Source organism: Pelobates fuscus, chromosome 4 (genome assembly GCF_036172605.1).
Source record: "Pelobates fuscus isolate aPelFus1 chromosome 4, aPelFus1.pri, whole genome shotgun sequence".
NCBI classification, from domain to species: domain Eukaryota; kingdom Metazoa; phylum Chordata; class Amphibia; order Anura; family Pelobatidae; genus Pelobates; species Pelobates fuscus.
Window position 1 is genome coordinate 297,370,382 of NC_086320.1, and position 26,116 is coordinate 297,396,497.

Genomic DNA, 26,116 nt, shown 5'->3' on the forward strand with positions numbered 1-26,116 from the left:
GGCCATAAACACCATCCGGGTCTGGGATACTATGTCTCAGAAGTGTGGGCTCATGTCTACACCATCCTCAATGATGCCCATACTTGGGAATCGTGCCTTTCTACCTACTTGCAAGCCAGAGTGTTTAAAGGACTCGAATATGCAGGGCTCCAACGAATTCACCAACTACTCGCACCCCACTGACTTTTTACAAACTACTCTGCAACGCTGAAACCTATATACACTTCTATAGTACACTTGGGCACTACATTACAGACTGGGGCAGATTAAACTACACGGATAAATGGGAGGAAAAATTAGGGGAGGTCCTTGAAGGTATAGAGTGGCAGGACATTTGGGAGGCCAACAGAAAAACCTCTATTTGCGTGACCCTCCAAGAACAGACTTATACCACTCCTGTTAAACTATACTGTATGCACAAGACCCCAAGTGATCTCTGCTGGAGACTGTGTGGGACCAGGGGCACATATTACCACATGTGGTGGAGCTGCCCACTGGTGCAGGAGTTCTGGAAACCCCTAGTCTCCCAAATCCTACACAAACGACTAGACCCGGATCCATGGGTGTTGCTACTCTCTAGACCGAAAGATGGCTGGACTAAAGCAGAACTGTTGTGGACATAAAATATTATCCTGATTTCTTTTAGTTAGTAAAATGTCTATTTTATATAGCTGTAATCAGCATTTATCGTTTCACATGATTTACCTAAAAATGGCCGCTAGGGCCAGGGAGTTTCCCTTAGTCATCGAATAAGACCCCTAATAACAAGATGGCGCTAGAATCTGGGGGAGACCTGCAAGATGCCAGTGACATCACACCCGGTAGGACGAGCAATGAATCAACCACTTAACCCCTAACCAATTATTGATGTATAAATCAATGTGATCTCTGACAATGCTTATGATGTAATTTTGCTTTATAAGGGGCATGCCACCCCCTCTAATAAACATTCCTCAAGTTCTTCATTAACCTGAAACTTCTGTCTGGTGTGAATTACTTCAGGGAGCGTGCACGCACTGTTTTCTTTAATTTGGCCAGGGGCAGATACACAAAATAATCAATTTATTGATTGATTTCCACTTCAAGAACAAGCACTACTTCACAAAGTTACACTAGAAGGCAGACGAGCTTTAGCTCTAAATTGGCTTCAACCCACTTTACCCCCCCCCCCCCCCATAGACACAGTACTTCTCAGACTGAAAGATAGTTATCTGATGGATAAATTGACAGCGCAAGTCAGGGGGACTACAAAAGGCCTTCCAAAAGACATGGGAGGAATACACAGATCCAGAATAAACAAAGCGGGCGCACAAGGGAGGTCTCCGGGGTATAAGGCGCTCTAGAGAGTGCTCTGCCAGTGACGAATTTCCTGCTGCCTGCCCCCAGCTCCCCCCCAACCTCCTAAACAGACAGCCTTAACCTCCTGCTATCATCACATCTCACTCTATCCCTTCCTATGGGGTACCTTGTACGCAAGACACACCCTTAGAAGGTGTGCACAGACATTCTAGAATATTGCAGCAATGTTCCCATATTCTATTTTTTATGGGTCTGGCCGTTCTCTCTTAGTATTACAGGTCCATTCTTCCCCACGTTTGCCACTACCCTAGGGTATGGACATGCACGATGCATCACTTCCAGGTGGTGCTCACAAATACAACTATATATTAAGGATGCATCCAATCACAACCAAGAACGGATTCAGATTAAATCATTTCCTGGTAACGATCAATACCGGACGTACCCAAAGAAGCCAATTAAGCTCTCCAAGCAACACTTGACACTAATAATGTGTTAAGACTTCATTTATATAAATAGAATTCGTGCAAGTTAGCACCACTCTTCTGGTGAAACGTGTTCAGTGTGGTTTAATAGCCTACTTTTGATATTAGCATAGTACTTTATATTGTTTTGTTTGTTTATTGTTTTTATGTTGCAAGAAAGTTTATTCTTTTTAGGCTACTTCATTTTGACTTTATTTTAAATTTTACTTTGCACTCTGCAATTACTGGAAGTGTTGTTCTTAGCTAATCACAATGCATTTTCACAGGAAAGCATTGGATTGGCTGAGCTTGTCAAGGAGGCAGCCAGCACAAGCCAAACACAGCCCTGGCCAATGAGCATCTCCTCACAGAGATGCACTGAATCAATGCATCTCTATGAGGAAAGTTCAGTGTCTCCATGCAGAGGATGGAGACACTGAAAGGCAGTGCTGCCTACTGTGCAGCACTGCCCCCAGAAAGAACCTCTAGTAGCCATCTGAGGAGTGGTAAATGGAGGTATCCCTGAAAAGACGGTTTACTGCAAAAAGTCTGAAGGGAATGATTATGCTTACCATAACAAATGCAATGAGCTGTAGTTGTTCTGATGACGGCTTCATCAGGGAAGTTTGGTTATAAAGGCCACTTCATTTGTTTGCTATGTGGCATATTGGGATTTATTCTCTGGAAAATCCATTTAAACAGATGCAGATAGCAATGTTTTATGACTTTGCAGTATTCTTAAACAAAGTATTCATTTTTATATTACTACAACAAATATTTTGTAAATGGAATATAACCCAATCCTTATTACACAGAAATCTGTCTAGGACTACATGATAGTAGAAGTCATTATCTTGGAAGCTGACTGGGGTATGTTGAACAGAGACTACATTTTGCTGTGGTGGTTGTACTGCCAAGGCATCATCCTTCTGTTTACTATATAAATATTGGATGAGTTGATTTAATGTTTTTTATTTTTTATTTATATCTCAGTGGAATAAACCATGTCTAAATATAAAAATCAATACTATATAATGGTTCAAGGGGAGGGGTAAAAATAAATGACACAAGTCAAGACAATTTGAACACAAAAAACATTTATTTTGAGCAAACAACATTAAAACTGCATAGGAATATTTTAAGGTCCACACAGTCCACAGGGACAACAGTGACTATTTTAAGGCTGCTGATAGCAGATATGACATTTTGTTGCTACATCTTCCAGCCTTCCCTATGGACCATGAAAGACAGTACATTCAGAAAACTTCCTTCGGAATTTTGTCAAACCTTTTGTTCTATAGAACACAAGCATGTATTTAGCCATGCTATTCCTACAGTGTGGGAGTTCTGTGCAAACCGTTCTGTGCATCTCAACCACTTGTAACCTTTGTGACATAGGGAGGCCCAGAGTGCATTGCTTTGCAATATAAAGTCGGCTCTCGCCAACATCACAAGGCTACAAACCACTGAGTGGCAGGTTCTAGATCACTGAAGGAAGAATTTAAAGAGGAGAAAAAAAAAAAAAGTTCCTAAAACAGAGGTCATTATTTCTCATCCACATGAGAGCGCAGATAACAAGATTACAAAACCCATGCAATTTATTTATTTTTTTACATAGACTATATAAATACATTTGTAAGTAAGGAGTTATTTTTCTTTTCTCTGAGTGTTTAATGATCAAGACACAAAACCAGTATGTACCAAAGGAAATATTTGTGAGTCACAGACATAACTTTGGTTTTTATTGAAATAATGGTTCCTAAATAAGTGTCTGTATTACATTCACCCACTCATGACTGCAAGTAGCCACCCTCCGGGATTAGTGGAAGCATAACAAAATGATAGGATGTAGGGATAAGTAACCTGTGACATTCAGATGCTCTGATTTAGGACTTCAAGGCAGCTACCAACAACACAACCTGGGAATTCTAAGAACCCCAGGCCATTGCAACTACAGTTGGATAAAACACACACTCACTTTGACACAAGGCACTCTTAATGAAAGATCGTTCAGATAATCTATTTCTCTAGCTGCCTACTGTTCTTTCACTCTGTTTAATAACATACAGACAGAGCAAATCCAGTATAAAATACATTTGTTTTGTATGAGAAAAGTTGACTTGACACTGCATTTCCACATACACAAGCAGTCACAAGTTTAGAACTTTAATTCCAGCTTTTTAGAAGGCCCAATACACAACAAAACAAGTTTGTGACCAACTAGGGAATGACAAAATTACATGGAAGCAAAATATATCCAAATACAGTATTTACAGAGACGGATTACAGGATTCAGGAGCTACAGGACTGAAAATTAAGAAAACAAAAAGAAACCACCAAACTTAAGCAGGTTTTTATTGGTTTCTTTGTTTTTTTTAAGGTCAGAGTCTGAAAACCTGTTTTGTGCTAGTTTTGGGTAAATTCATATTTTATTTATTTATTTATTTTTGGCAGATAATTTAACATTTTACCAAATTTAACTGGGGTCAAGCGGGAAAAAACCCTTAAATAAAATTGTTAATTATACAATAGTACAGAGCCCCAGATATGTCCCCCTCACTTCATGTGAACGCTGTAGTATCTTGACCACTTGATTTAGTACAGCGTGCGCATGAGATGGTACTCACAAAAATAATCTGAGCACACAACCTAATTTGTGTGCATGTTATCATTAACTTGTGCACATGATCTATTAGATTGCGTGCATGAGATAACTATGACAGGGGCATGAAGTAGTCCGCTTGCTCTGGAGGTTCTCCTACCTTAGGCATGCCTGTCTGAGATCTCTCAAATTTTTACATCACAGACCTACTCAGTGCTCTAGCACTTGTACAAATCTGAATCTTTCACTTCAGCAGCCTTGGGTCATCGAGGGAACACCTAAGGCAGGAGGACTTCCAGTGCAAGTGGACTACTTTGTGCCCAAAGGATGACTATATTAATGGTCGTGCATTCAATTTAGTTACTTTCTTCACACTAAATAGTACACTGTACGCATAATGTAAATGAATATTTTATCTGGAACCTCTGGGTCTTCCGAATAATTGTGTATTAATTAGGGGTGTATATATTTAATAAAGTCATTGTTGAATATTATGCTGCTGGGACTATTCATAGAAAATTAAGGAAAAAAAATAAATTAAATATGAGATTAACCAAAAATGCACAATAAACTCTGATGTATAGTTTACATGTTGATCTTTAACACAAGACTGTAATAGGAGAGGTAGGAGAGAAAACCCAAGACACCCACATTTGCACAGTGAGCAGTTCATTTTCTTGGCAGGATTGTCTTTGACAGTTACCCATTAAATGCAGATGGGGAAAAAATGCAAACACTGCACAGAAAAAGTACAAATATATTTGAAAAAAAAATATTAAAATTTATAAAATAACAATCCCATACCCAAAGCCATGGGAAAATCTGACATCTACAAAATAGACAGAAAAAGGATTCAGGATGGGGAGGGAGAGGATAAGAAAAAAACAAAAAAGCACATTTTACATTCAGTGATCAAGCACCTCCCCCCCAAGCCTATTACTATGATTCACAAAGATGCGCTGAAGTATAGAAGGAAGCACAGATATATTAAAAAGATTTCTACCTGAGTTTGCCGTAAGGTAAATACAATCATTGAGAAGGAGGTCTAAGACCAATTAGAGACAAACACACAAAGAGGTATATTTTCTTTAAAAAAATTAAAACAAACTCCATCTTTAAGAACCACTAGCGGTTAACCCCTTCAGTTTCTGAGTTAGCCAGAGTAACTCCAGCACCAGATTTATACAAACCAACATAATGTCAATCTGATACTTGAACCCGTACATTTCAATTTAATCCCATTTTTAACTCTAAGAGATAACTTTCCCATGGGTTGTTGGTGGGCAGTTATTTTTTTTTTCTTTATTTTACCACAACTATGATAAAGATACAACCCCTCCCCACTTTCATTAAGTTTATAATAGGAAAGAACGGGAGACAATTAATTTAAATAATTCAGATATAATTTATAGGTAACCACCTATTACCTACAGAAGTAGATCCCATTCTGAACTGTGCATTCAAATAGCACATATGCATTAGGAAAATTATTAAAATTATATTTTCTATAAAATAAAAAATCCATCTATTAGTCATGAAAAATAATGAAAAATAAATCGACAAAGTAGGTGTCATAAAAATATCAAAAATACAATCACAATGTCATACATTTCTATTGATCCCTTCACACATGGCATAGCCTTGTGGTTCTGTAAAAAAATTATACCACTACATGTTTTAGTTTAAGTGTTCACTCATACATGCATGCAAACTGAATGTTACAAATCACGTAAAAAAAAAAAAAAAAAAAGTCTCTTGCAGAGAAAAGACCTACCTAAAAGGTCTGCAGTGGGTATAATAATTCTACAATAAAACCTCTAGGTGCCAAAATTATCCCAACAGTAGATACATATAATACTGAAGAAAACATCTTACCCCTCCCCAAAAAGGAGAAGAAAAAAAAATAAAATATATATATATCAACATTTGCATAATATCTAGTAGACACTATATGAAATCTTCTCTGCAGGTTTTTTTTTTGTTCTGTTTTCCCGAGTACCTACGGGACATTTCGGGCTTCTTTAAGCAAAAATTATTATTTTTTAATTTTTTAAAATCAATACAATAACTAAAAGTAGACTACTTATAAATAGCCTCCCTGTCAATATGGTAATTATCCTATCCTACTGGAAATTGTAGTTTGAAAAAGGTAAATACGAATGTCCTTGGTTCCAGTCTTTAAGTAAAGCACAGTGCCCATCATGTGTAAAGAGGAGCATGTCTAGAATTCAGGCTCTTCTCTCCCATTATGTAAAGAGTCTGTTACACGAAGAGTCTATGAACACAGATGGATGATATAACCTTTACAGTGCATGGAGTAATTCTGTTATTGCATTGAAAAGGTTACAAAGACAGGAAGAGCTAACTGAGGTAGGCATGCAGGTTCATAATTTGTCATGGATCATCCCATCAATCCGATGATTTCCCGACAGCACTGCAGTAGTCTCGCTCAGGTTTGGGGTTTTTTGGAAAGGGAAATTTAATGAGGAGGCATGGTCATCTAAAACCTTTATCTCAAAACATTATAAAAAAGGCGACACTTTAATAATCCATGGGGCGTAAATGATTGAGAAAACAAGACAAAACAATGATGCAATTTTTCTTTAGACATAATTGCCAGTGTTTTTTTTTTTTTTTGCAGATTATTTAACTGTTTCAAATTACCCTTTGTATCCCGATTAAAAGAAAGGAGTTCAACAATGTGAAAAGAATTGCTCTACCCTTCTGGCACTCAAAAGGTTAAAAACATCTTAATACTTAATTTTTGGCACCTATTAAGATGATTTGGCAGCAAAAAAAAGTTAAATATTTTATCTTTTGCATTTTTCAAACATACCTTATTGGTACTAAACTCTGCTTTAGCTAGACATTAGTGTTTAGTGACAAGAGTAATATGTCACTATCTATGCACTTGACCTACAGCCAAAGGCAGGACAGACCCAGTACAGTCCCTCCTTATAGAGCAAAGCTTCTATACGGTTTGAAACAAGAACCACAACTAATAACATGGATTTTATATTGGCCCAAAGGTTTACTCTCCCCATGTCTTCCTAGGATGCATGAAAAGGGCAGTCCCTAAGGGAAACCTGCTAATTTAAGCACTGGATTTTAATATTCTTTAAAACAGGCCATTGCACGCATGGCATTATCAACATATTGGCAAATGTAACATGCAATGCACCAATACGGGCTTATATCTCAAGGATATTAAACAGTTCTATAGGAATCCATTTTATAAACCGTCTGCAAACACAGTTTCAATCTAAACAGCTGTTCATATAGTTATGTTAGCATGCCAATATCTTACCCATTCAATACTGTGGCTCTGCTAATTTAAAAAGATCACTTTTATTGAAATTATTTGATCTGACATTACTTTAGAGATTTACATTTTCTTCCCTTTTTACAATCAAATTTAAAGTCTTTGGATTTTTTTTTTTTTTTATATATATATATTTTTAACCCTTTGTCTCCAGTTAATCTAATTATTTAGGCATTGTTGAGTTACAATAAAGGAAGCAAGACAATGTTTTTTTAAATTCCCAAAAAAGAAGACTGCAGAGCGCATGTGATGCTAGCAGGAAATCCTTACCTGGGATGAGAAATGTATCTCCCAATTTTACTTTACAAGGGATGAAACGCAGTATTAGACTTCTAGTGGGATTTCGGTGTTATCAGGCAGTTCTAAATTAATCCCTTTTTTTAATTGGTAAAACCAAACCAAAATGCTGCTCAACAGATTAAAAACAGGGACAGTTTGTTTTCTTTAAAGTGCTATATGGTGGTGCAAACTAAATTGCTAACTACAGAGCCACATTAAGCGCTGAGGTATCAAATATTTACTTTGGATCTGAAAATACATATTAAAGGGGGAGTGGGGGAAAAAATGATGGGGGTGGGGGCAAATATATATTTTTTAAAAATTATAAATTATATTTCCTTGAAAAATAAAAAGCTGAGCTCAATTTTACTTTTCTGTTTTGCATGTAGAAATGTAGATTTGTTGTTTATGAAGTCGGATTATTCCAATTCAAGAAAAGTGGGATATGTGACAAAGGGGTTGTTGACGGGAAGATAATTTTATAAAAATAAAAAACATTAGATCTTTGGTATTTACATCAATCTGCCATCTTTTAAAAGTAAATACAAATCACTGTAGAAAGAAGAGATATAAAAATAAAGTATATACACATATATGGCTAAGAAGTTATTCACAGTAGCCATGCATTAAAATATTTTGTGTTTGTCAACCCACTCGTTAATTGGCTAGTGGGCTAAGCTATATTAAAATATGGTAATATTATAAAGTCTCTTGAGTTGTATGAAAAGCCTGAAGACAAAATCACTTGTAAGGCAGAGATATCCAATAGCAGACTTTTACCACATGACAGGAGGCTTCATATTTGCATATCTTTCTTTACTGAAAACTCCAGCAGCATAGAAACATAACAACCAATCAGAAAAAAGTTATGGTGCCCATAAAAGGCCCTGTCTATGACATCACTTCCTCTTTCTTTGCTGCTCCAGCCTACAACAGGGCAGAGTATTATTACCTCTCTGATGGATTTATATATTTTTACTCTACCATCACTTTGTAACTAAATATTTATCCATCTACTGCTCCTTGCTCCCTTTCCCTGTCCCTGTCCACCCATATTCAGTGTGTTACTACCACTTTATCTAATTTTGGTCGGGCGGTCCGCGGGCGTCACGGCTGTCCGTGCCGCGCGGACCTGCCCTGCTGACACTCAGGGGACTGTATGGGGACGGGTGGAGGGTGGCCAGGGCGGTTTTGCGTTCTTCCGCCGCGTTTTTCTGCTTACTCGCAGCTGCGAGTGAGTAAGCACTGCTACACGCGGCCGACGGCCATCTTGGATCTTGCGGCTCGCGAGACCCACGACGGCCGCCTTCCCTGCTCACACGGCGGTTCGGGAATCACCGGATCACCGCTCCCTGCATCTGCATTAAGCCCTTCAGGGGTCCCCCTCTCTAGGCACTTTCGTTCTTGGTTGAAATAAACATTTTCTTCTCTGCTGTGACTGCCACATGGATTTAACTCTCCCTTAGTGCCTTACACTGGATGATTATGTTGAGCATGCAAACTATTTAAATGTATGGTTCAGTCCATACAATACCACTATTACTATACAAACAATTACTGTGACATATACAGAATCAACTATATCACTGTACCCTTCCAAGGGCATATTGCGTTACTGTACCCTACACAGGGCATATTATATTACATTATTGTACCCTACAGAGGGTCATATTATATTATGGTACCTGACGGTGCAAATTTATGTGGGTGTCCTCTGGGTATTTTTTTCATGGCACACCACCTGGGGTGACCCCCCAGATATGCATGCAAGGTCACTGACAGACCATTACCTTTGATGTGGGTGTCCTCTGGGTTAACACGGCACACCACCCAGGGTGAACCCCGATCATATGCACGGAGGCCTACTTTACTACAGACATATATGGATGTTTAAACACTGCCTGTCAGTTTTAAATATATATATATATATAATGGAACTCCTACGTGGTATACAAACGCTTTAAGTTGGAGGAAATTAGTCTTCTACAGGACCTCCTAAGCGGTAACGACTAGTTTACACATCTGGACCTTAAGGACGCACGCTTGTCAGTACCCGTTGCCCTGGACTGCCGAAGTTTTCTCCGATTCCAATGGTGAGGACAAACATGGCGGTTTACAACTCCATGGTGCTCGCAAAGCTACTGAAACCAGTGGGGGCACACATCCGTAAATTTGGGCGTGCGATGCCTCGTATACCTGGAAGACTTGCTGATTCTTTACGAATCCAGGCTACGTTTGCAGACAACTTGTCGTTCACTTTCGGGACTCCATGGGTTTTTTGTAGTACACAAAGATCGCTTCTCCATCTGAATCAGGCCAGTTCCTCGGTTTCGACATCGGCTTGAAGAACTACGTTCCGCGTCGGTCTACGGCAAAGAGCGCCTCTATAAGGATAGCTGTCGGACACGCTCTTAGGTTGGATGCGATTCCTCTCAGGATACTCGCCGGATTGTGGGATTCCTCTCCTCCTCCATACAAGCGATATTCCCTGACCCACTACACTACAGGGCCATGCAACGACTGATGACGAGATACGTACGCACAGGTCACTCATACGACCACTGGATCCCACTGTCAGCAGAAGTGAGGACGGAATTTCGATGGTGATTACTTCACATACAAACTTGGATTGGCAAAACGATCTTTGACTCTTCCTTCGGATACGAGGCGATGGATGAACCCCTACAAACGGGACCCAGCCGTTCTCCACAATAGCAAGGGTGCTTCGATACACACGCACCCACAAGATATCGCTCCTGCTCATTACACCCCTCGGGCAGGGCCAACCGTGGTTTCCCTGATCGCCTGGAGATGTCTCGCGAAGACCCTTTACTACTCCCTACCTTCCCTCTACTTCCGACGGGACCTCGAGGGGAAGCCCACTCCCTTGTCATGGAAGAACAACTGGCACTAGTTGCCTGGACGATTTCAGGGGCTCCTGGTCGGTTCATGACCTATTGCATCAACTAAGACCCTCCTATGGGACTCATAGGCTCCCGGCACCAGGAAAGGCTATATTTCTGCCTGGTCGGCCTGTAGTGATTGATGTGTGGAAAGCGATTCCGATCCCTTTACCGCACCTGTCCCACTGATACTCAACTATTTGTCACACCTGGTCTCGTTGGGTCGGTCATATCGACCCCTCAACGTGATCAGATCCGCCATATCGGCGGCGCACGTTCCTGTACAGGGCAGTCCAGTAGGTCAAGATACACTGGTTTGTCGACTACTACGGGGTGCCGAATTGTCGATACCCCGGCACCCAAGTATTCACGCCTCTGGCAGGTGGATGTGGTGCTGAGATTCCTTAGGGAATGGCCGGACAATCCTTGTTTGTCACTGAAAAAAAAACTTTCAGCCAAACTAGCCCTCTTATTATGCCTCGCCTCATTTAGACGGGTGGCGGACGTTAGGGCTTACGATATGGATGGTTTCTCTCTCACACCAGACGGGGTTACCTTTACCATGTCGAGACGAATTAAGTCCGATTCATCTTCAGTGTCATACCCATACTTTGTGTCAGACGCCACACTATGCGTGGTCAGAACGCTAATGGGGTACACCGATATCTCTACCCCTTCGAACTTATTCGATGGGTCACCTTCTGACTTCTCACGTGAACCCTCATGGACCGGTGTCTACCGCAACACTGGCCAGATGGGTCTGCTGGCTATTGTCTTTAGCGGGCGTCGAACCTTGTTTCGGAGCCCACTCTGTCAGGGGAGCGGCGGCCTCACAAGCTTTTTCGGCTGACGCTTCCCTAGCCGACATTATACGCTGCGCGGACTGAGCGCGAGAGAGTACGTTTAGAACGTTCTATTTCGGCAAACATCTCATGCTTCCTTCACATTGGTCAATTCAAAGCTTTAAAAATGAAAATATGAAGCCTCCTGTCATGTGGTAAAATTTAAGATTATATTAGCTTTAGTGTACTAATAATCTTAATTTTAGTAATGACAGGAGGCGAATATTTCCCACCCTATAGGATCCCTCCCATGTTTCTCGTGTTGTTCTGAATATGTCCTTTATGTTCAGGAAGGTAAGTACGTATGGTTTGTATGTTTGCTACTTAGACCTGTATCTTGTGGGTCTTGTATAGGTTGAATATTAGACATGAACCTTGCATTATGTTGTGTTTATAGATACTTAAATATCATTGCTTTAGAATAAATATATATTGATATGTTTCACATTCTAATGTTCGTTGGTATATCAGATGCTTAATGCTTATTGTATGCGGACAAGTTATCACGCCAGAGACCTTTCACCTTTTTCTTTTTCTTGCAGCGTGAACGTCTTCTCATCGAGACAAAGATTCACCTTCCATACCTCTGCATCGCGGAACTACTGGAGTTGGATATTCTAATATGTTGTTGAACTGTTGACGTAATAGGATTATGTCTCTTGTTGTTATTTATTGTTTCGCTTCAAAGAAAGAGGAAGTGATGTCATAGACAGGGCTTTTTATGGGCACCATAACTTTTCTCTGATTGGTTATGTTTCTATGCTGCTGGAGTTTTCAGTAAAGAAAGATATGCAAATATTCACCTCCTGTCATTACTAAAATTAAGATTATTAGTACACTAAAGCTAATATAATCTTCAATTCTACCGCATAAGTAGAATATAATTTACAATTCCGCAATTCTATTTTAAAGTTGCTATTTTACTGCTATCGAGGTCTTACAGATTCCAGACTAGGTCAATTGGGGGCCAAGAGATGCAATTGTCTAAAACAAATATAAGACAATCCAATACTATACACCGCTTTAAAGGCTCATGGATAATGGATAATGAACCCAATACCCCACCTACCTAAAAAAAAAATATATCTAAAGTATAAAAACTCCCCATACATCTAAACATTTGGGTCAATCAGTATTTGATCACATTTTTTGTTCTTTTGCAGTGAACAGGATCTGTTGTGTGTTTTGCCGATTACAGCTATGCACCAAAACTATAAGGAATATTAAATATAGTTCGATTTGGAGATGAAATAGGTATGTGCTTTGCTTCTGTGGGAAGAAATACCATAACAGCAACAATGGTGCACACATGGTATGGCTTTTAAAGGGGGCAGTGTTCAGCATGTGCGTTCTGATCAGCAAGCATGCTAACAGCTGGCCACAAGAACAAGATTAGAACAGTTTCTTTGAAATGAGCAGTTGGGAAGCGTGTGAAACCGTAAGGACACTAAAAAAAAAAAAAAAAAAAAAAAAAAAAACATTTTTTAGCCAGTAGGAAGATCAACAAGTGGTTCTTAAAATTGGCAAATAAGTGTGTGAAATCTGTGCTTCTAGAAGCAAAGTCAAAAGGCAGTGCACATTTTTTTTTTTTTTTTTTACAAGTTATCGTATTTAATACAATTATTGTAATCATTTAAGTGCTAGCGGGTTAGAGAGCACGTTCTTGCTCATTTGGTGCTTAAAGGATTAAGTTGATGATTTTGTATAAAAAGGAGACAAATTCCAATGGGGAAAAGGTGGAATTTTGAAGCTCAGACTAACCCTGGATACCCTTTGACACAAAAGATTAGCAACACTACGAAGACAATATCATAGGAGACACCACAATTTTCCACTACAGCCAACCACAGATACAGCACATTAAAGATGCACCAAGAGGTGTGGGTTCACTTAATCATGACTCAGGGAAATATGGAGGAATGTCCCTGACCTAATTTCGTTTAATTTCTTAAGGTTCAGTCTGGGGATAGGCATATACCTTTCTATCATCACATGCCTGACATGACATTGGTCACCATTATTCCCAAGACAATATTTATTGTGAATGCTGGTGAATTGATGGAATGCAATAGTAAGGTGAGCTAATGAGCACTTTATGAATCTCATGATTTGTTCACTAGAACATAAGCCAACTAGACAGGTAAAAAAAAAAAACCAAAAAAAAAACCAAGAAATAAAAAGGAAACCTAATAAGGTGGAAAGCTTTTGCAAACACTGTTACCAACTCCCCATAGCTCGATGTTTAATGAATAAACCTCCCTATTGGAAAGCCGAAAACCCTACACCTAATGCAGGAAGTATTTCGGAGTATTTCAACAGACAAAAACTCATCTATGAATAAAGAATTAAAAGCAATGAGTTAAAGAATGTTAAAGTGCAAATCAAGTGGAACACAAGGGGTTATTCAGAGAAGGGGTGTGGATTACAACCAAACCATGCAAAAACATTCAAATGCCCAACAGGACAATAAAAGTATTTAGGAAATGAGGCAGACGGCACCACCAAAGACAAAACCACATCTACAATTTTGCAGACCCGAATTAGGACATTTTATATCCATTATCTGGACTGTATCTTTGGTTGAAGAAAATTATCTGTGTGAATGGTACGTGGGATGGGGGTAGAAATTTGAGTGCAAATTTCTTTTTTTTTTAATGCATGAGAATGCAAAGTTAAGACCGCTCATTGACAAAGCAGATTTCAAATTTTAGCAGGAACTGAAAATTCTTTTTTTCTTTTTTCTTTTTTTTAAATTATACAAAAATATATATATTCTTCACATTCATGTTTTCGCTTTGGTCTAAAATTTGAATTTCACATTTTCATGAATAACCCTGTGTATGTTTTGTCTTTCTTGAGTAAATGACAAATCATTATGCAGATGCCATCACTAAATTTTGAAATTTTGAAATTTGAATCAGGTTTGGAATGAAGCAAGTCTGCAACTCTTTATGCATTTGCTCTGGGGTGGTGCCAAATTAAGAGAGTGCTCATTTCCAGAAAAGATAAATAAAGTATTGACAGATCCGGTTGTTGCATTATCTACAGTTATATTTTCTCCCCCAAATTGTCAGTTATTTTGAGGATTGTGCATGTAAAACAAAGTTTAAAAAGTATGGATTGAGGTATGGGTATAATGCGGAGCTTCCCCATGCTTGCACATTATCTGCATTAAAATATCTAGAGAAACAAATAAAAACCTTCCAACACTACTAAAATACATGACTAGCGTTAACTCAGATATCTTAAGTGTAGATGGATCGAAACAAAACATTAAATAAACATTCAAAATGCAACAAGCATTGCAATGCAAGGGTCTGCTGTGCTTAAAATGCAAAGGAGCATATAGAATACTAACTATGCTGTTATCAGCCACTGAGGTATGTGATTATAGCCAGAAAGTTAAACCACTTTGTAGAAATGTATATTGAGGTATTTAAGTTTTGAAAAGTATTGAGGTATTGATAATGTGGAGGACGCCCTCTTTTGCAGCAGCACAGTTAAAGGAGAAAACCATTAATTTGGTTGTAGAGGAAATGGGTGTTAAAAACAAACAGAAATGTAAAATGTTTATAGCCCTTTTTGGCTTCTTCTGTTTGGATCTCTAAGAATTCTCTTTGCGCGGTCAGTACTGCTTCAAGTCAGTTTGCTTCATTCGAGTCTGAGGTAAGCAGTTATCAATAAATTGTGCAGGTTCAGAAAAACAGGTTGTTCTATAACCCTCTTTCCAAGAGGTTTTGAGGTAGATTTATTTTCTTCCCAAACGTTGTTTTTAGATTTCAAAGGCTCTGTTTTTGCAAATAACAGTATATGTGTTTTCTAGACAAAAAAAAAATTAAAAAAAATGAGGTAGTTGCTTAACAACGTTGCACATTATATACTGGATAGGAATTCCCTGAGACAGTTTAAGGTTGCAAATGGATTAGAAGGCTTGAATACGGTTATTGCCAAAATCCACCACAACTATTGTGCCATCAGGTGCTACAGCTATGCCAGATGGCCGATCCATCTGGCCAAATCCGCTTCCTTGGGTGCCAAACTTGCATAGGAAGCTGCCATTTGGTTCAAATATCTGTATACGGTGGTTTCGAGAGTCTGCCACAATGATCCGCCCCTCAAGGTCAACTGCCACTCCCTGTGGCCGGAGAAACTGCCCATTGCCCGATCCCTCAGAGCCTAAAAAATGTGCAGACTGGCAGTCTGGTTTGATAATGAGCAGCCGGTGGTTGTTAAAATCTGTCACAATTAGGTATCCATCATGGCTGAAGGCCACACCACGTGGTGAATCAAAGTGTTTCCAGAGTGCTCCCTCAAAACCATACTTATTCAGGAATGTCCCATCTGGTCCAAAGAGCTGGACTCGGTGATTACGCGTGTCTGAAACCAGGATCTTCCCTTCTGAATTTACAGCAACGTCCCAAGGGTAGTTAAATTGACCATTCTTGGTCCCCTTCTCTCCAAACTTCAGTATGAATTGGCCTTCAAAAGTGAAGACTTGTACTCTGTGGTTATCCTTATCTGCCACAATAATTCTACGGGAACTGTCACAAGCTACTCCTGCAGGCCGATCAAACTGACCTTGTCTTGATCCCAAGCTACCAAACTTATAATGGAAGGTACCACATGGCTTGAATATCTGGATACGATTGTTACTTCTATCGGCTACAATGATATACCCTTCCTTATCCACACAAACACCCCAGGGGCGGCAAAGCTTTCCATCGTGATCTCCCTCCCCACCAAATGACATTGTAGGAAGCCCAACACCCACATAGCATCGGCCTGATTTCACATCTACTTTAAATGGACTGTTCTCAATATGTTGGTTGCACACCATCACGGAGATAAGGTGTTCTCCTTCAAGTGGAGGCCTGTAGTTTACCAAGTAGGTACCATTCATCAGATCATTGACCTCTGCTCCAAACAGACTACCATCAGGACCCATAACAAGTACAGTTATTAAGTCACCACCAGACACCCGTGGTTCCCCATCATGGTCATATCCAATAACTTTAAAAGAGGCAACTTTGCCCTGAAGAGCACGCATCAAGCCTTCTCCGGTGGCTTTTGTAAGAGCTGCAAAAGATCCACTGCTAACTAAGCCCAAAGATTTTATGGCAAGAAGCAACGCTTTGTCAGGAGGGGTAAACATGATTCGATCATCCTCCTGAAGCTGCAGGAGACCCCTAGCACTCTTGACATCTTGCACCTGGGCTAAGAAACGATTCCGAGCAATTAGAATATCCATTGTACATCCATCCTCCAAGACCTGTTCCACTGCATTGATTGTACTGTCTAGCTTGCTCAAAGCCTGATGTAGCTTCTCAACTTGGTGGTAGAGAGACTTTGCTTTCACCTGTCGAATCTTTTCAACCTACGGGGGGGAAAAAAAACGCACAAAAAAATTAGAATGTATAGAAACCACCAACATGAATAATATTCTGGTATAGTAAGCAGTTATTTAGCAGATGGTTACATTGCAATCAATATAAACAATTCCCGAACTTTGTTAAGGATTTATTGGACCTGTATCTGATGGATTTTAACTGCTTCTGATACGATTTAAAAAGATTCAGTGAGTTGGACATGAAAAATTATGCATCTTCTAAAAGCAGGTAAGAGACACTTTGTTTAATCATGAAATGTATATACTTTGTGGCTCGCAAGACATGTTCTATGTGATGCAGATGCAATTATTTTTATCACCAAAGGTTTTCATACATGTCCCCTTCTATATTGTAACCCTTTAATGACCAGAATCATTTCTTCTTAAGGTTTGGTATGGAATGTTCTGCTTCCATAACAAACCTTAATGTTTTGCAACCCTATACATTCCTGCATTTGTTATACAAGTGGGACGTTCTATTATGATTTCGGATCTTTATAGGCTAATTAGTTATGAATTGGTCTTTAAACTGTTTCCCTGCTTTCTTTTTTTCATACATTCAGAATGAATAACAGAAAGTTAAAGAGGCTCACCAAGTAGAAATTAAATTGATCTGGAATGCTACTTCAAGGATCACATGTGAAATTAATAAATGATTTGAGACTCAATTTTGGAAACCAAATTTTCCTTTACAGATATAAAATAACTATACAACATGTCAAACTTTGGTGAAGACTCAGAAAATGTCAGAAGATTTCTAATCCATTTCATAGTGGAGTTAAATCTATTTTTTACAATTTGGAGTATGAAAATAATTTATTATTACTATGTACAAAGGCAAAGGTGCCCTTAAGTCACTCGCAAGAGCTTTAACATGATCTGAACACATAGCAGTGTGTTCCGCTCTACTTGGGCTGGATATTGGGGCAAAATATCTTTAGTGAGTAAATAAGAATCCTTTTCACCTTAGCAGTCGCAAACTAATGGAGAGAGCTGACCGGGGGTGAAGACGGAATTTTACTAACCTTCCAAAGCAGCTTGCATTCCCGCTCTTCAAGGGCCTTCTTGTGCCGGGCTGTGACCGCTTTGATCTCGGATTGCACCACTTTGGCTTTCATCTCAACCTGCTCTGCCAGTGCCTGGGCCTGCTCTAGGCTCAGCTGCAAAATGAAACAAGACACCATGCATACTATTAAAAAGTGTGTTCTGTTACACTGCAAGCATCTCAGTTAATGTCCCACATACAAGCCCAAGCACGTAGCTCAAGACTTTCACAGGAGCCTGTAAATGGGACACTAAAGCAGCCAAGATATGCATGTTTCCCCATTGCCATCTGAGTTGCCAATACATTGCGCTTCAGATTTTAGCGCAATGTATTACGCATATCACACAATACATTCAATTTGGTTTTAAATAAATACAGGATATTAGACTATGCACTAATTGCAGAACGCCAGTTTTATTTTAGCATAAGGGAGATTGAAATCTCCCGAATGCCCCTACTCGCTATGCCGCGAGTAGGGGCATGTCTAACAGTGAGCAGCCCATTGCTGCAAAATAAAATAAATAAAATAATTAAAGCCCCCCCCCCCCCCGACAAATGGCCCCATAATAGGTCTCCCCCCCCACCCTATGTTCCCCGTTTAGATGACTAGCTCCCACGGGTGGGTGGACACACACACACACACACACAGTCGCCCCTGCTAGTTAATAGGTATCCCACCATGGGGCCATTTATTTGGAAATGGGTTGGGGGGGAGAAGGGATGCTTTATTTATGTTTTATTTTTTACAACACTGAGCTGCCACATGCTGCTCAATGTTTACTAGACATGCCCCTACTCATGGCATAGATAGGAAGGGCAGATTATCAATACCAAGCAATTTTTACTTGGTATTAGTAAAGTTGGCTGAAAGACCAATCTTGGTCTTTCAGCAGATCGCTCCCTGATACCGTGGTAATTCGAGAGCTATTGTAACTGCAGCTGGTTCCCTTCTTTACCAGTATGACGTCTTAAAGCATAGAACTTAGCAGGGCTAACCACACAGATATCAAAGTCATAATTTTATATAGTTAGTAAGAGATCCTCTATTTAAAATAATACAATATAAAATAAGGATAGTCTTGGGAAGCAATAAAGTTGTCTTTTTAGAAAATATAAATATATATAAAAAATATAAATATAGACATAAAATCCATTACAATAATTTATAGCAGAGTTTATAAGCTTAAACTAAATGCTTGCAAATATCAATAACAGATTAACATACCCTCCTGAACATGTCATCATGTCAGCCTCTCGGTCATATAAGATGGAGCAGCGTCTGTCTCCAAATCTCTCCTCTGTCTATCCCTTAACATTTAAAAGTACACCTATTTATACCCTAGGTGTCTTCAGTTTAGGGTCACTGTAGTTCATATATGAAAAATGTACTTTTATTCATTTTAGGATCTCCCTTAACTTGGCAATAAATACAAGGCCATAACTAAAGGGTGTACACGTCATGGAAATTTTCCTGACTTAGGTCAAAATGGCATATTAAAGTCTGGACATCTTTATCTATTTAGGGTTACTGCAGTATATTATGTACTGATAGAGTCGTAGCATAGCCTTGAAGCTTGTTTATGCATTACAGCAGGGCTTCCCAAACTTTTATGGGCCGAGACCCACTTTTCAAAATAGAAATTTTTCGGGACCCACTTGCTTTTAATGCGTGTTTTAAAAAGTGAACACCATGGCAATCCGCTTCAGAGGCATACAACTGGCACACCATGGCAAACCGCTTTAGAGGCATACAATTGGCAAACTATAGCAAACCGCTTTAGATGCATACAATTGGCACACCATGGCAATTCGCTTTAGATGCATACAATTGGCATACCATTGCAATCAGCTTCAGAAGCATTCAATTGGCACACCATTGAAAACAGTCAGATGCATAAAATTGGCACACCATGGCAATCAGCTTTAGATGCATAAACTTGGTATATCATTGCAATCACTTTTAGATGCATAAAATTGGTACACCATGGCAATCAGCTTCAGAGGCATACAATTGGCACACCATGGCAAACCGCTTTAGAAGCATATAATTGGCAAACTATAGCAATCCGCTTTAGATGCATACAATTGGCACACCATGGCAATTTGCTTTAGATGCAAACAATTGGCATACCATTGCAATCAGTTTTAGATGCATAAAATTGGTACATCATGGCAATCAGTTTTAGAGGCATACAATTGGAACATCATGACAGCTTTAAATACATAAACTTGGCACACCATGGCAATCAGCTTTAGATGCATAAACTTGGCATATCATGGCAATCACTTTTAGATGCATAAACGTGGCACATCATGGCAATCAGTTTCAGAAGCATTCATTTGGCACACCATTGAAAACAGTCAGATGCATAAAATTGGCACACCATGGCAATCAGCTTTAGATGCATAAACTTGGTATATCATGGCAATCACTTTTAGATGCATAAACGTGGCACATCATGGCAATCAGTTTCAGAAGCATTCATTTGGCACACCATTGAAAACAGTCAGATGCATAAAATTGGCACACCATGGCAATCAGCTTTAGATGCATAAACTTGGTATATCATTGCAATCACTTTTAGACGCATAAACTTGGCACATCATGCCAATCAGCTTCAGAAGCATACAATTGGCACACCATGGCAATCAGCTTTAGATGCATAAAATTGGCATATCATGGCAATCACTTTTAGATGCATAAACTTGGCACATCATGGCAATCAACTTCAGAAGCATACAATTGGCACACCGTGGAAATCCGCTTTAGATGCATACAATTGGCACACCATGGCAATCCGCTTTAGATACATACAATTGGTATACCATTGCAATCAGTTTTAGATGCATAAAATTGGTACATCATGGCAATCAGTTCTAGAGGCATACAATTGGAACATCATGACAGCTTTAAATACATAAACTTGGCACACCATGGCAATCAGCTTTAGATGCATAAACTTGGCATATCATGGCAATCACTTTTAGATGCATAAACTTGGCACATCATGGCAATCAGCTTCAGAAGCATTCAATTGGCACACCATGGCAATCAGCTTTAGATGCATAAAATTGGCATATCATGGCATCACTTTTAGATGCATAAACTTGGCACATCATGGCAATCAGCTTCAGAAGCATTCAATTGGCACACCATGGCAATCAGCTTTAGATGCATAAAATTGGCATATCATGGCATCACTTTTAGATGCATACACTTGGCACATCATGGCAATCAGCTTCAGAAGCATTCAATTGGCACACCATTGCAATCAGTTTTAGATGCATAAAATTGGCACACCATGGCAATCAGCTTTAGATGCATAAACTTGGCATATCATTGCAATCACTTTTAGATGCATAAACTTGGCACATCATGCAAATCGGCTTCAGAAGCATTCAATTGGCACACCATGGCAAACAGTCAGATGCATAAAATTGGCACACCATGGCAATCAGCTTTAGATGCATAAAATTGGCATAACATGGCAGTTTTAGAGGCATAATTTTGATATATGATGGCAGTTTTAGACGCAGAAACTTTACACATCATGGCAATCAGTTTTAGAGACATACAACTGCTTACTCACAGACTCAGAATCAGAAATGTTGTTGTCCTGCTCTTTCATCCAGGCACCTCACATTGATTATCCTAGTGGTGGAACTAATGTAGAGAGGACCGTGGTGCAAGTATGTTTTCTGGGCCCCCATCTAGTGAAAGTGTGGCCAAAAGGTAGATCTCCATCTGTCGGAGAACTTCAACAATAATATGCCAGATGGAGATCTACCATTTGCACATCATTGCAGGGTTATATTTGTGAGCAGTGTTTGAATGTAAGCATGTTTTTGTATTAAGTATATGTGTGCATGTATGAGTGTATTTGTATGTACTGTTGCTATTGGAATGTAGTGGTGTACTTGTTTGTAATGTTTGCATCTGAATGCAGGGGTGTTTGAAAATGTAGTGTATGACTTTAAATGCAGGTGTGCTTTTTGTGTGTAGTGTTGGTGTTTGAATGAAGGGGTGTTTGTAGATCATTTTAGTGTTTTAATGCAGGGGTGTGTTTGTATGTAATGTTTGCGTTTGATTGCAGTGTGTGCGTGTGTGTAGTGGATGCAGTGTGTGTATATTGTGTTTATAAAATATACATATACACAATGTGTGTTTCAATGTAAGCATGTTTTTTTGTATGGAGTATGTGTGCAGTGTATACACACACACACACACACACACAGACACACAAATACACAGCGATACACACAATGACACTTAGTTTCCCACACACAGATACACAGACACTCATGTACACAGATACACACAGACACACAAATACACACACACACTGACACAAAAGGACACACAGAGACAGGAGGTGAGGGTGACAGTGTGGGAGGGAGTGTGTGTACTGGTAACAGTGTGGGGGCAGTGTGAGAAAGGGTTACAGTGGGTGGGCAGGGGGAGAAAGGGTTACAGTGGGTGGGCAGGGGGAGAAAGGGTTACAATAGGCAGGCAGGGGGAGAAAGGGTTACAGTGTGGGGGGGGCAGGGGGAGAAAAGGCGACAGTGGGGGGGCGGGGGGAGAAAAGGTTACAGTGTGGGGAGAGGGGCAGGGAGAGAAGGGGTTACAGGGGGGAGGGCAGGCAGAGAAGGCGTTACAGTGGGGGGAGGGGGGCAGGCAGAGAAGGGGTTGCAGTTGGGGGGGAGGGTAGGCAGAGAAGGGGTTACAGGGGGGGGAGAGGGGCAGGCAGAGAAGGGGTTACAGGGGGGCAGACAGAAAAGGGGTTACATTGGGGGGCAGGCAGAGAAGGGGTTACAGTGGGGGGAGGGCAGGCAGAGAAGGGGTTACAGTGGGGGGGAGGAGGGCAGGCAGAGAAGGGGTTACAGGGGGGAGGGCAGGCAGAGAAGGGGTTACAGTGAGGGGGAGGAGGGCAGGCAGAGAAGGGGTTACAGTGGGGGAGGAGGGCAGGCAGAGAAGGGGTTGCAGTGGGGGGAGGGCAGGCAGAGAAGGGGTTACAGTGGGGGGGAGGGCAGGCAGAGAAGGGGTTGCAGTGGGGGAGGGTCAGGCAGAGAAGGGGATACAGGGGGGGAGGGGCAGGCAGAGAAGGGGTTACAGGGGGGAGAGGAGGCAGAGAAGGTGTTACAGTGGGGGTGGGGGGCAGGCAGAGAAGGGGTTGCAGTTGGGGGAGAGTAGGCAGAGAAGGGGTTACGGGGGGCAGGCAGAGAAGGGGTTACAGTGGGGGTGGAGGGCAGGCAGAGAAGGGGTTACAGTGGAGGGAGGGGGGCAGGCAGAGAAGGGGTTACAGTGGGGGGAGGAGGGCAGGCAGAGAAGGGGTTACAGTGGGGGGAGGGTAGGCAGAGAAGGGGTTACATTGGGGTGAGGGGGCAGGCAGAGAAGGGGTTACATTGGAGTGGGGGGCAGAAAAGGGGTTACATTGGAGTGGTGGGGGGGGCAGAGAAGGGGTTACATTAGGGTGGGGGGGCAGAGAAGGGGTTACATTGGAGTGGGGGGCAGAGAAGGGGTTACATTGGAGTGGGGGGTAGAGAAGGGGTTACATTGGAGTGGGGGGGCAGAGAAGGGTTACATTGGGGTGGGGGGGGCAGGCAGAGAAGGGTTACATTGGGGTGGGGGGCAGGCAGAGAAGGGGTTACATTAGGGTGGGGGGGCAGAGAAGGGGTTACATTAGGGGGGGCAGAGAAGGGGTTACATTGGAGTGGGGGAGGCAGAGAAAGGGTTACATTGGAGTGGGGGGCAGAGAAGGGGTTACATTAGGGTGGGGGGGCAGAGAAGGGGTTACATTAGGGGGGGCAGAGAAGGGGTTACATTGGAGTGGGGGAGGCAGAGAAAGGGTTACATTGGAGTGGGGGGCAGAGAAGGGGTTACATTAGGGTGGGGGGGCAGAGAAGGGGTTACATTAGGGTGGGGGGGCAGAGAAGGGGTTACATTGGAGTGGGGGGGGCAGAGAAGGGGTTACATTAGGGTGGGGGGGCAGAGAAGGGGATACATTAGGGTGGGGGGGCAGAGAAGGTGTTACATTAGGGTGGGGGGGCAGAGAAGGGGATACATTAGGGTGGGGGGGGCAGAGAAGGGGTTACATTAGGGTGGGGGGGGCAGAGAAGGGGTTACATTAGGGTGGGGGGGCAGAGAAGGGGTTACATTAGGGTGGGGGGGCAGAGAAGGGGTTACATTAGGGTGGGGGGGGCAGAGAAGGGGTTACATTAGGGTGGGGGGGCAGAGAAGGGGTTACATTGGAGTGGGGGGGCAGAGAAGGGGTTACATTAGGGTGGGGGGGCAGAGAAGGGGTTACATTGGAGTGGGGGGGGCTGAGAAGGGGTTACATTAGGGTGGGGGGGCAGAGAAGGGGTTACATTGGAGTGGGGGGGCTGAGAAGGGGTTACATTAGGGTGGGGGGGGGCAGAGAAGGGGTTACATTGGAGTGGGGGGGGCAGAGAAGGGGTCACATTAGGGTGGGGGGGCAGAGAAGGGGTTACATTAGGGTGGGGGGGGGCAGAGAAGGGGTTACATTGGAGTGGGGGGGGCAGAGAAGGGGTTACATTAGGGTGGGGGGGCAGAGAAGGGGATACATTAGGGTGGGGGGGCAGAGAAGGGGTTACATTAGGGTGGGGGGGCAGAGAAGGGGATACATTAGGGTGGGGGGGGCAGAGAAGGGGTTACATTAGGGTGGGGGGGCAGAGAAGGGGTTACATTAGGGTGGGGGGGCAGAGAAGGGGTTACATTAGGGTGGGGGGGGCAGAGAAGGGGTTACATTAGGGTGGGGGGGGCAGAGAAGGGGTTACATTGGAGTGGGGGGGCAGAGAAGGGGTTACATTGGAGTGGGGGGGGGCTGAGAAGGGGTTACATTGGAGTGGGGGGGGGCTGAGAAGGGGTTACATTAGGGTGGGGGGGCAGAGAAGGGGTTACATTGGAGTGGGGGGGCTGAGAAGGGGTTACATTAGGGTGGGGGGGGCAGAGAAGGGGTTACATTGGAGTGGGGGGGGCAGAGAAGGGGTCACATTAGGGTGGGGGGGCAGAGAAGGGGTTACATTAGGGTGGGGGGGGCAGAGAAGGGGTTACATTGGAGTGGGGGGGGCAGAGAAGGGGTTACATTGGAGTGGGGGGGGGGCAGAGAAGGGGTTACATTAGGGTGGGGGGGCAGAGAAGGGGTTACATTAGGGTGGGGGGCATTGTTTGGGGTCTGTGCCCTACCTTCATTAGACATCCCTGGTGGTCCAGTGTCTCCCTGGTGGTCCAGTGGGGTAACTCTCCGGTCTGCAGCTCCGCCGGGTGCAGAGCTGCAGACAGTGTAATAAAAGTCTCGCGAGCTCCCAGAGTGTTGCCATGGTAACGCTCTGGGAGCTCGCGAGACTCCTATCACACAGTCTGCAGCTCTGCACCCGGCGGAGCTGCAGACCGGAGCTGCTGGGCAGACTGACTGGAGGGAGCCCTGCGGCATACAGGGCAAACCGCCGGGCTCCCTCCTGGTGTCAGTCTGCCTGACTGCCCGGCGGCCCTGGATGTGTGGGTCAGCGCGACCCACTGGGAATCGCCCTGCGACCCACCAGTGGGTCGCGACCCACACTTTGGGAACCGCTGCATTACAGTATTGTTATTGTATTTTGTCTGGGACAAAATAGCGTAAACATATTATGCACTGAAGGTAAGTAAGAGGTTATTGCTTAAAGAAACATGTATGAAAAACAATATGTTCCATTTCTAACACCTTGTCAGTTTGCAATATCTCTTAAAGACAAAGTACACAGTTTGAGGAACACAACATTTGCATTTTTAAACTTGTAATTTTTGCATTTGCTCATAACACTATCTACTAAGCGGCTGCAAGATGCAGCACGGATCGGATAGGAATTTCATCCATTCAAATGAAATTTCAAACCTAACATGAATGGACAAAATGTTCTCGGTTAGGAAAGCAGGCATCGCGAGATCATGGAGGAAAGGGTGAGCATTGTGGGAATATT

General features: G+C 42.0%; 1 protein-coding gene across 1 annotated transcript in view; it reads right to left on the bottom strand.

Moving 5' to 3' along the window:
• Positions 1-14,412: 14,412 nt before the first annotated feature.
• TRIM71 (tripartite motif containing 71) overlaps positions 14,413-26,116 on the bottom strand; it is a 93,074-nt gene continuing 81,370 nt past the window's right edge. Inside the window, exons 3-4 of the mRNA XM_063452219.1 lie at positions 18,123-18,257; positions 14,413-17,085 (exon numbers count right to left, since the gene is read on the bottom strand). Coding sequence (XP_063308289.1) covers positions 15,634-17,085; positions 18,123-18,257 — 1,587 coding nt within the window. The 3' untranslated portion in view covers positions 14,413-15,633. The remainder of the gene's footprint in view (positions 17,086-18,122; positions 18,258-26,116) is intronic.